We start from the raw sequence: 10948 nt of genomic DNA, 5'->3' as shown, positions 1-10948 counted from the left end.
CGACGTCGCGGTGGGGCGGCGGGCGGCGGCGGAGCTTGCCGAGGCGGTCCCCAGGCTGCTGCGCCGCAGCTTGAAGGGCTCAGAGTACGCCAAGTGTACGAACTGCGTGTCGGTGCTGCGACAGCACTGTGTCGCGCAGAACGAGGCGGCCTTCTTTAACGGTTTCCTGCTGCGGCTGATGCTCATGGCACAGGCGCTGGGCCACGAGGCGTTCTGGCACGGCGGCGTCGTGGCACACGGCATCCATCCCATTACGCGACGAGAGTGTGCCAGCAGCACGCTTGAGGACAAAGAAGCCGCCCGTCTGTTTCTGGAGCAAGACCGCAGCCTCCCGACCCTGCTGCTGAACGGCCCCGCGCCAGAAAACCTGTTAAACATGGCCATCTAAGAATACATCTTTTCACTTGTTATTGTTATCATTTGCTTGCTTTGTTACTGATGGCCCCTTGGAGTTAACCAAAAGGTGGAATGAGGGCGTGCGTGTGACGTGTGACGGGCGGAAAGACGGCAGGACGTCGTTGTTTCTCTTGTTTGCTGCTCCGCCATCAGACACTCTTTCTCCCGGGTTTGGCAGATTGTGCTGTGGCTCTATTCCAAGCAAACGAAGGAGAACACCAACCAAAAAAAAAAAGGGAACAACAAAAACAAGGCACATGAGTGAGGCGGAGGCACACTTGTTCGAGCTGTTGGACAAGGCCGTGATGGAGTGGGGCACCGTCCCGGTGTCGTCCCTGCAGGAGGCGTGCGTGCAGGTGCAGAACTTGTCGTCACGCCTCACCGGTCAGCGGCGCTGCCAACTGTACGAGAGTCTGCTGTTCGACACGCCGCCAAGGAGTGTCGTGGACACGTTCCAGCAGTTCGCCGAGAATGCAGGTGACATCCACAAGACGGTGGCGGCGAGGCTCAAGGAAGTCTTCTGCGACGACGACTCGATCAGTGACGCCGAGCTGCAGGGGTTCGCCTACCACTTTGAGGCTGAGACGGGGTGCTTCTTTGATGAGGAGACAACGGCTGTGACGCTCGCGCTCGCAACAATGTTGGTCGCCGCAGAGTTGCCGCCGGGTGTGACGAAGCTGCGCCGCCTCTACCAACTGCTGGACGCGCTGCGCAAGGACTTCATGGTGCCGAGTGCCTCGCGCGCCTTTGACGGTTCCCTCGTGACGCTCTTCTGCCTGCTGCTGCAGTACCACGACCCACAGCTCTCGCTCCATCTCGACCAGCACCAGGTGAACATAGGCGTCTTCCTGCTGGACTGGGTGCGGCGGCTTTTCGTCGTGGACGGCCGCTACGGTGACGCTCTGGGGGTGTGGGACTGGATGCTTATCGTCGGCGACCCTACGCTGACGGTGTACCTCGCTCTATCGTACCTCATCGCCCACCGTAAGCGCTTCCTCGCGCTGCAGACATGCGAAGAGCTGAAGAAGTCACTGAAGTCGCTTGTCTTTGTGCTGCCAGCGGGAAAGGATGACGCTGTGGACCCCGCGCTACATGACGGCCGGCCCGTCTCGTTTGTGTCGCTGAAATCCGGCAAGTCGCTTGCGCAGAATGCCGACATCGCTTACCGCAACACGCCTCGCACAACGCAGATCGTGATTGACCGCCTGCTGTACCCGGAGAAGGGCGGCATCAGCAGAAGCCCGGACTCGTTGGCTCAGTACTACGCATCCCACCCAGCCCTCCCACTGGAGCGCCTCGACTTTGCCGAGGCGTTTGCCGTGAAGGCGGTGGAGCAGACCGACACTGCGTCGCTCAGCTACATCGTCGTGGACTGCCGCGCGCGTGACAGCTTTCTGTACGCGCACCTGCCGACGGCGCTACACATCGGTGACGACATCGGTTTCGACAGCGAGAAGTTTGACAAGGTGGTTGAGATGCTGCGCGACGTGTGTGGGGCTCATCTTTGCATCTTTGGCACCGGTCGGCGGATCGTGGAGGAGTTAAACCTGCTCAAGATGCTGGCGCTGCATTTTGTGCAGTGTGGCTTCCCGTATGTCAGCATCGGCGGCTTCCGCACCATTGTCCCGCTCATCGAGGCGCAGTCGGTGACCATCAGGCACTCCCGCGCCAAGGACCCAAAGTGGGGAGACGTGAGTGAATCCGTGGCAACACTCAAAAACAATCTGGCGGAGCTTCTGCCGCATCTCGAGTTCGACAAGCAAGAGGCGCGACGCAAAGCGGAGGAACTCAGCAACAAGGCAAAGGTTGGTGTACTGGCCGCCAAGACGTGGGGATTGAATATCATGCAACGCGTGAGTGAGAGACTGGCACCCGGCAGCGCAGCCCCTCCACCCGCACCCCCTACAGCACACAAAGGCGGCAATCTCGGTGCGACTACTACTCCCACCAGTAGTAGCCCTGGCCATACTGATACCGGTAGGGGTGGGAGCACCGCTGCTGGGGGTAGTGGTGATGGTAATGTTGATAGTTCCAGTGGTGGTCGAAACGATAGCAATAATACCAAGAGCGCAGACGGCGGCACATTACATCGCTCCGAGAACGCCGTACGTGCAACCCACACCTTCTCACTCGGCGTTGACGAGGATGAGGAGGATGACTTTGGTCTTATCACGAGCGTGCCGGTATACACTGGCACCGCCTCTGCTTGCCATGATGGAGAGTCGCTCGTGAAGGGGACCGTCGTGCCGGAACCGTTGCCTCCTCCTGTCACTACTACTACTACTACTACTATTACTACTACTACGGGGACCACTGGTGTTGACGCGGTGCCTACTGGTACAGTGAATACTACCACCTCACCAGCTAAAGACATCATGACAGAGATCGATGAGGAGTTCGACAAGCTTTTTGGCGACTCTGAGTCGCCATCACCTACAGGCCCTTCCGCAGAAACAGGCGAGGCGAAAAACAGTGATGAAACCGCTGCTCCTGCCGCCACCGCCGCCACCGCCGCCGACGATGATGACGACAAAAAGGAGAAGGCCTAAGTTGGTTCGCTTGCGAATGTAGTACGGGGATACTTCCCTTTTGCTTTTTTGTTTGTTTCTTCGTTCTTTGGAGTCTCTCTGTTTACAACACCGACCCCTTTCTTTTTTTATTTTAGAGGATTGTTGGTGCTTCTGATGCTTTGTTGTTGTTTATCTGACGAGCGAGAGATGTCTCATCACCGCCTCTGATCCCATGCAGCAGACGACCCACAGATAAGATATATACACAGAAACACACATACACACATACACGAGGATGAAGGCTGACCGTCTCTTGACACTGACGGCGCTTGTCGTGATGGGCATCATGTGCACTTTGCCCTTCATCAACTCGAAGGCGGGCGGTGTGCGGGAGCCGAAGACACGTGGGCGGAGCCCCGGCTTCACGACGAATTATGCCTCCGCGTACTTGGGGGCCACGCTGACAGATTTCAGCCACGCATGCAAGGGCGCATCCTCTGTGCTCAATGACGCCACGGAAAAGTACATGATCTGCTCATGTGAGGCACGCCGGAAATTCTTTACTGTCCAGCTCATTCGCGAGATCGAAGTTCGCATCATAACGCTAGTCAACTTGGAGCATTTCAGCTCGAGTGTGAAGAACTTCACGCTACTCGGCAGCAAGAAGTACCCCACAAGCGAGTGGCGTGTGCTGGGGAACTTGGAGGCGAACCCGTGGCGTGGAACGCAGCACTTCGATGTGGCCCCTCAGGAGCCTGTGCGGTTCCTGCGCTTTCTCTGGGCCACCTCGCACAGCGACGACTCGTGGTGCACGCTGACGACGTTCAAGGCGTACGGTGTCGATGTGCTGGAGACCCTGACGGAGGACTACGTCAGTGACACGGAAGAGTCTCCGTACCAGCCGCCAGAAATACCGCTGCCGGCGCTGCCAACAACAGTAACACCGTCTGAGCAGGCTGGCGCGGATACCCACACCGCGACATCCGCGATGGGACTGTGTTCTCCAACGCATGAAACGAAACCTCGAGATGTTAAGACACCGTCAAGGTCGGTTGATCAGGTAGAAGCTCTCTTTACTAGCAGCAATAGTGGGTGTGGCGGTAGCAGTAGCAACAGCAGCAGCAGCAGCAGCACTAATGGTAGCGGCAGTGGCAGTGGCAGCAGCAGCAGCAGCAGCAGCAGCAGTGGCAGTAGCAGCAGTGGCAGTAGCAGTAGCAGCAGAAGCTGCGGCGGTGGTGGAGAATCCTTGAGCTACTATTGTGACTATGGTGGAGTGCTTGACAACGCCTCTTTGACATGCTTGCCGCATGAACGCCAAGCATTTCTTGCCCGCTCGTATTGCACGTGTCCTTCCAGAACAGTGATATCCGCCAAGACGACGCTTCCGTCCAAGCCGTTCCAGGGCGGGGCAGCGTTGCAAATTCTCACACAGATGAGCAAGCAACTCAAGGCAATGCAACAGGAGCTGGAAGAATCCCAAATGCGGCAGCGGAAGATGCAGGAGAGACTAAATCTCACTGAGGCGACACTCCGTTACTTTGGAACGCATTTTCGAGATTCGTCGCGGTCTGCGGGCGACTACCGTGACAGACTGCTAGAAATAAAGAAAGAGCTGGATGTGATGAAGTCCAGGCTCTCGCTTCGACTCGAAGCGGGAGGGCACAGCAGCAGCGGTGATGCCATACTCTGGGTCTGGGTGCTATGCTCAAATGTGCTGGCGACGGTGGCTGTTGCCGCTGTATGCTTTGGTAATCGCCCAAATCTTCCTGGAAGAACACAACGCCTCTCTGTCCTTGGCTCGCCACGGTAGCAGCGCCTCACTGCTTATTCCCCAGTGTTATAATCACCTTATTGTGGGCGTCGGTAGGAGTCCACAAAGCTATGCGTCTGTGTAGGTGTGTTTGGGGTTTCTCCCTGGTCGTTTTGATAGTTGCCGTCTCATCCTTTTTCATTCTATTGATCAGTAATCAGGGAGGTGAATAAAAACGCGGCACTTATTGGGGGCGAGGGGGGAAACTCCGCGCCGCGCTGAGGGTCTGAACACAAGACTTCACAAGGAGGTTGCTACCTGTACACTTGTCCACCACTGCCTTTCCCCACGCACCAGATGCAGCAGAAGGTGCTTATCGTCACACCCATTGCTCTCTTCGAGGTTGCAGATGGCAAGACCATCGAGCGGGGGAATTGCGCCTGCGCTGTCGTTGCACTCCCAGCGGAGCGACCAAGGTACAGTCTAGTCTGCTACAATGACCGTCGTGAGACGCTGTGTGTCGCGTCCCTGTCATCGAGCAATGAGCACAGCATACAGTTTGAACTGCAGGTGAGCATGTACGCGAGCTTCCGCGACAGCGCAGGGAAGCGCTGGAGTTGCATGTTTCTTAAGAGCTCGCAAGTGGACGCGTTCCTTGCAGTGCTCGGCATTGCGCTCTACGCCCTCGCGGGACAACCGCCGCACACCACTGTCATCAGCGATTTCGCGCCACCGGTCGGCGAAGTGCGGGTGGGGCTGCAGCACCGCGTGAAGGTGCGGTACGCCGCCTTTGCCATTCGCAAGGGTGAGGTTCTGCAGCTCGGGGAGCTGCTCGAGACGAACGGAGATCGCCCGTACAACTTCCAGCCGGTCCAGTCGGTGATGGCGCTCCACCCTGAGGCCAAGGGCTTCGAGTCCAGTGTACTCGGTATGATGGAGGACACATGGAGGACCGTTGTCGTGCCGGCGACGCTGCCGCGCGCTGGGCGTCACCTTTACGGCGACGATAGCGTTGCTTTTGTAATACAGGTCGTCCGCATTCTCCACGATGATGCTCCAATGACAGACAGCACAAAAGTTCCAGCAGTCTTCGCAAATGACCCCAACGGCAGCGCGCTCGTCCCCGCTGCTGTTGCTCCTGTTTCTTCAATGCAATCGGCAGATGCCAATGGTACAAAAATTGTTGTGCTACACACTGAGCGACGAGAGCCGGCAGTTGGCAGTGACGGTTTACATGTTCACGCTAGTGTTGCAGGCTCAGAGGGTAGTGGCGTGCCTGCCGAGCATATGTCGCTGATACAGAAAATTGGTGCGCAGGTTAATAACGTCACGACGGAGGCGCGAGATGTACGCGATGTGGCAGTGAGCGTCGCTGGGGTGTGGAGGCAGAGTGTCAACCAACCTCATCCATCGGTGTTGACGAACGCGGCCTTGGAGCAGGCCGTGAAACAGCTTATTATGGATAACGAGGGTGTGATGGAGGACATTGCCCGCCGCGATGAGTTAATTCGCGCGCTCGATCAGCGAAACAGGGAGTTGCAGAAGCGTGTAGATTCAGCTGCAATGGTGTCGCAGCAGCTCTTGGACGAGAAGAATGATTCCGTGCGCAGCGCATCGGACACTAAGCTGGAAAAGGAACGCGTCATTATGAAGCTACAGGAGCAGACTAATCAGGCCGCATTAGAGCGTGACGACACCCAACGCCATCTCCAAAGCGTCAAGAAGCTACTCGAGGTCTCCGACGAGGAACTTCGCCAGATACGCAGTAAGGCTGACGTGCACCATATACAGGCGCAGAGCATCGTGACGAAGCTGGATACCGTCCAGGATGCCTTGGCTGAGGAGCGCTCGCGCCGAAAAGGCCTGGAGGCGAAGGTGATGGCTCTACAGGAGGAGATTAGTAACACTGAGGCGGATCTGCACTTAAAGACCGCGCAGCTGGATGATATCCGCCGTATGGCCGATATGGAGCGTGCACACCATGCGCAGATAATGGAGGATGAGCGCCAGCGCCGTGGCTTCGAGGCCCAGCAACTGCGCACTGAGATTATAACAGAGCTGCAGTCCCGGGAAAAAAAGTTTCAGGCAGACCGTGCGCGGGTGGCGGAGGACAACTTCAAGCGTGGCCAGGCAGAGGGCAAAGAGATCGGCAAGCGCGAGGCACGCATCGACGTCGAGACGCAGATGGGGGAGCTGCGACTCGACGCGCAGCGTGCCCTGACGGAGCTGGATGCGTCCAAGACAGAGCTTCGTCGCGCCACGGAGACTGGTATGGCGCAGAACCGCACCCTTAGCGCAAAGGTGGTCGAGCTGAAAAGGCAGATGTACGAGGAAACGCGGAAGCGAGTGAGGCTGGAGTTCCACTTGCTCGGCGTGCGCACAAAGGTGCGGTGCGCGCAGGACAGCGTCATGGCGGCTTTCACATCCGCCGCGTACAGGCTGCGTCGGCCGGCAGAGGCGGCCGACCTGCTGCAGCTGCTGGAAACGCTAAGGAAGCGGCAAGCGTTAGACTTCAATTTCGAGGACCGCGCGCACACGGCGGAGGAGGCCGACGCAAGGAAGCGCCGCCTTAATTGGACTGAGGAGGAGATGACAGCTCGGTACATCAGTGGATTGGAGAATATTTATTCTGCATGGGCAGAACCGCTGCTTGTGGAGCATGAAAAGACGGTGGCGGGAGTGCGACGGTTGTGGCTCGAACGTGATGGTGTTTCCCACTACGAGCTTGACGCCGCAGAGACGCGGGGCCGCTTCGAGATTGGACAGCAGCTAGAGACGTTCTTCGATGATGCTAAGAACTTTTTCGAGGAACAAATGAGACAACGGCATGGACTCCTCATTGAGGCGGAGCGTAACTGCGCGGATCTGCTGGCGGAATACAGCGAGATTCTCAGTGCATTTAACACGTGGCGAATGGGTGAGATGCAGGCGCAGCAGCAACTGGATGAGGCGTGTATGGTGGCGCGTGTCGCCGTTGAGGAGGAAGAAGCGTATGCGTTTCGCTGTCTCTTGCGGGAGGCGCTGGCGGGAATGACGGCGGTGGATCAGATCGCCCTCATGGAGATGGAGGAAGAGGCGAGGGCCGCGATTGATGCGGATCAGTATGCAGAGTTCAGTGGGCTTCTCTTTGACTGCAGGATGGGACTAGAGCCGCTGGTTCGCACTGCTGCAGCTGCTGCTGAGCAACGCATATGCATGACGGAGGAGGCGGAGTCGCGTACCTCCATCATGGCCGAAGAGGAGCATGAAATCGGCGTTATTTTCAGGGAGCAAGTGCCACCACCATTGCTACAACACCGGCAAGACGAGCATCCAAAGGCATCAGCAACACTATCCCTGCCACCACCGCAAGCGGTTCCTGTCGATGACGGAACGGATGCAAGAAGTTCCGGTGATGCTCCTACAGTTCCTGCTGGGCCGGAAGGCGGAGCAGCGCCTGTTGGGCAAGAGCCGCAGCTGCAGGAGCAGCGGGCGCGAAGCGGTCGCATCGAGCAGATTCGTGTAGACTCTGACAACAAAGACATCAGCGGTAATAATAGTTCCTCCGATAGGCCTCCTGTTGCTTCTGTAGCGAATATTCCCACACGCTCTAAAGTACCGCCACCACCACTACCAACATCGACAACACGGCCTGCACTCTTTGACTCTTCCACCGAAGACGACAGCGACCATGCCTTTAAGCCGAAACCATTGTTACAGGGGAGCGCCGCTCTCAGGCGTATGCTTCCACCGAAGTCGAAACTTTTTGACAGCAGTGATAGCGACTAGTGACAAGAGAACGAAAGAAGAGGACGAGAAGGAAGATAAGATGGACGAACAACGGCACCACAACTGTCCCGGAAAGGGAAGCCAAATATGAATGCTTAAGAGTGAGTGTATATGCGTGTGAGATTGTTTTTGGTTTGCTTTGGGGAGAAATTGCTGGTTGATATATAGTACTGTGTCGTGAAGTGTGAAGGGCGAAGTCATGCAGATGCGCACCGGTGTGTATCTGTCTTCATATCTCTATGCACGTGCAAGCGAGGTGATTCTCACCTTCCTAATATGCATTGCCATTCTTTACTTCTTCTTCTTTTGCCCACCCAAACAACAACAACAACAACAATGACGTAAAGCAAAGGCCAATTGCCGCACATTCTGTCTATGCAGTATCTGTATGATGATATTATACCGCCGTTTCGTTTTTTCACGAAGATCGTCATGCGGTGCGTGAACGATGCTCTGGACGCGACAAATAAACCACATTACCAGGAGCAGGGCCTGGAGGAGGCGTCCTGTGGAAGCAGCAACATCACTAATGATAACAGTGGACTTAGTTGTAATACCACAATCGACTCTCCACCTGTTATTGCGATTCCTGCCGGTGTTGTGTTGCGCAGCACGATCAGCAGCCAGCCATCCGAGTCCGCCAGTGTGAGGAGAAGCTCGGCGGGCCGGAAGGTGCTCACCGCCTTTTGTTTTGAGCATAGCGTGATTCTCTCCGGCTTTGCAGATGGTCGTGTCACGATNGGCGGGCCGGAAGGTGCTCACCGCCTTTTGTTTTGAGCATAGCGTGATTCTCTCCGGCTTTGCAGATGGTCGTGTCACGATGGCGTACATCAGCCAGCGTGAGGAAGGGTTGCTTGAGCACATTGAGATTCCGTCGTTTGCGCCAAACGTTGGACACGTGACATCTCTGAGTTGTGCGCCGTACTCGGGGACGCAGTGGGCAGTGACGGTTGGTTACAGTAAGGCTGTGTACCTCACCATGGTGACGGCAAAGTCTGGCAGTTACTACTCTGTGCCCCCGAGGAAAAGGATGCAGCAGCGAATTGTTGAGATTAACACCACCGAGTGGGCTGCTGGTGGCCATGTGAGTTCCCTGCAGCTCTCCCCCTCCCTGGCACACCTCGCCATGGGTTTCAATGACGATGCGTTAGTGATCATCGCGAAGCTCCCATCGCTGGAGGTGCAGCGAGGTGCGCAGAGTGACACACCCGAGCGGTCTACTTTAGGGTTGTCACACCGCGTGGTGGAAGACGGCTCCCTTACCAGGGGCCGCCACGGCCGCGTGTTCTTCATTCCAGAGTCGCCACAGTGGCGGCTGCAGGCCGCCTTTTCATCGAGCACCGGATCCGGCACAACGGAGTCGATGTATGGCCAACACTCCCCACTCTGCCTGCTGGTGTGGACTGAAAGCAACAACTACGCTCGATGCCCACTGAACAACATCAGCAGCAGCGCCCTGGAGTGGCTGCATGCAGCTCCCAGGACGGAATCGCCCTCTGCTGACTCCATGGGAAAGAAGCAGGCAACGGCGGTAGCTGCCGCCGCTGCTCTCGCGGCGCAGAGAGTGCGAACCAAGTCGGATGCAGGAGCTTCGAAAAGGAAAACAATGGATGCGGCACAGACGGTGGTGGCAACTCCTGCGAAACTGACACCATTTAAGGGTGTCTACAGGGGCGTGCTGCCCGACAGGATTGTCACGGCATCCGTGGCGTCTGCGAACGGCAGTGTTGTGGCAGTAGGGTGCAACGGCGGTCTGGTCTACCTTCTGGACGGGCATGGCATCACGTCGGTAGTGTCCGTCATGCCGGTCCCAGCGAGGGACCCGCTGCACTTGACGACTCTCTACCCGGTCACGGGTGCGCCCCGTAGCGCGACGCTGCACGCCGTGACGGCAGTGCTGGGGGCCGGAGAGCGTGTAATGCTGGTGCACGCGCGCAGCACGTCGGGCGCGGCCTTAACCGAATGTGCAAAGGTGAGCTGCCTGCAGGACGTGGTGGGCCTGCGCGCGGTTCTTGCGCTGGGGGAGCTGCCACTCGCGCTGGTCTTCTGCGACCACGGGGTGTACCTCTGGGACGTGCATTATAACTGCGTGGTGACCTCCCTCACCGGCCTGCCACCGCTGGAGCCATTTGCTCTGTACGAATTGGCGACCCGCGAGACCGGCAGCGGTGCGCCGCGTCTCAACGGAACCATGAAGCATCAGTGTGACGCGTACTTGCCGTCCTGCACGGATGTGGCTGTTTTCTGGCGCACCAAAGACGGTGCTGTTGCACGGTTGCTGCTGCAGGACCTATTGCAGTGCGTGTACCCCCTACTCGGCACGTACTTCCCGGGCCTCCCGCTGTGCTCGCTGGCGCGGATTCTTGAGTGCGTGCCGCCCGCACACCGCTACGTGGCGGAGCGTTTGGCGGCTGCTGAGGTGCCCACCATGCGCCAGCTCGGCGGGAGCGATGACCTCCTCGCTGGGATGGCTGCTTCCATGTCAACAACAGGAGCCTCGCTTCGCTCCGGAAGAGTGTCGAAG

General features: G+C 57.6%; 6 protein-coding genes across 6 annotated transcripts in view; all 6 read left to right on the top strand.

The window, feature by feature from the left end:
* Positions 1-178: 178 nt before the first annotated feature.
* Positions 179-388, top strand: DQ04_05421060 (KU80 protein; the record flags this gene model as incomplete). Its single annotated transcript, XM_009314177.1, has 1 exon — positions 179-388. The coding sequence occupies one exon, from the start codon at positions 179-181 to the stop codon at positions 386-388; it is 210 nt and encodes a 69-aa protein (XP_009312452.1).
* A 265-nt stretch (positions 389-653) lies between these two features.
* DQ04_05421050 (hypothetical protein) lies at positions 654-2945 on the top strand (the record flags this gene model as incomplete). The annotated part of the gene is made up of 1 exon (XM_009314176.1): positions 654-2945. The coding sequence occupies one exon, from the start codon at positions 654-656 to the stop codon at positions 2943-2945; it is 2292 nt and encodes a 763-aa protein (XP_009312451.1).
* A 256-nt stretch (positions 2946-3201) lies between these two features.
* On the top strand, positions 3202-4716 carry DQ04_05421040 (hypothetical protein; the record flags this gene model as incomplete). Its single annotated transcript, XM_009314175.1, has 1 exon — positions 3202-4716. The coding sequence occupies one exon, from the start codon at positions 3202-3204 to the stop codon at positions 4714-4716; it is 1515 nt and encodes a 504-aa protein (XP_009312450.1).
* A 297-nt stretch (positions 4717-5013) lies between these two features.
* On the top strand, positions 5014-8424 carry DQ04_05421030 (hypothetical protein; the record flags this gene model as incomplete). Its single annotated transcript, XM_009314174.1, has 1 exon — positions 5014-8424. The coding sequence occupies one exon, from the start codon at positions 5014-5016 to the stop codon at positions 8422-8424; it is 3411 nt and encodes a 1136-aa protein (XP_009312449.1).
* A 375-nt stretch (positions 8425-8799) lies between these two features.
* Positions 8800-9201, top strand: DQ04_05421020 (hypothetical protein; the record flags this gene model as incomplete). Its single annotated transcript, XM_009314173.1, has 1 exon — positions 8800-9201. The coding sequence occupies one exon, from the start codon at positions 8800-8802 to the stop codon at positions 9199-9201; it is 402 nt and encodes a 133-aa protein (XP_009312448.1).
* Positions 9202-9244: 43 nt separating this feature from the next.
* The window catches only part of DQ04_05421010 (hypothetical protein), a gene marked incomplete at both ends in the record, with an annotated part of 1875 nt that continues 171 nt past the window's right edge, over positions 9245-10948 (top strand). Inside the window, one exon of the mRNA XM_009314172.1 lies at positions 9245-10948. This exon is cut by the window's right edge and continues 171 nt beyond it. Within this exon, the coding sequence (XP_009312447.1) occupies positions 9245-10948 (1704 nt within the window).

Source organism: Trypanosoma grayi, assembly GCF_000691245.1.
Source record: "Trypanosoma grayi strain ANR4 Tgr_542_V1, whole genome shotgun sequence".
Taxonomy (NCBI): Eukaryota; Euglenozoa; class Kinetoplastea; order Trypanosomatida; family Trypanosomatidae; genus Trypanosoma; species Trypanosoma grayi.
Note: the sequence above shows the minus strand (reverse complement) of the source record. Positions and strands in the feature narration are given on the sequence as shown.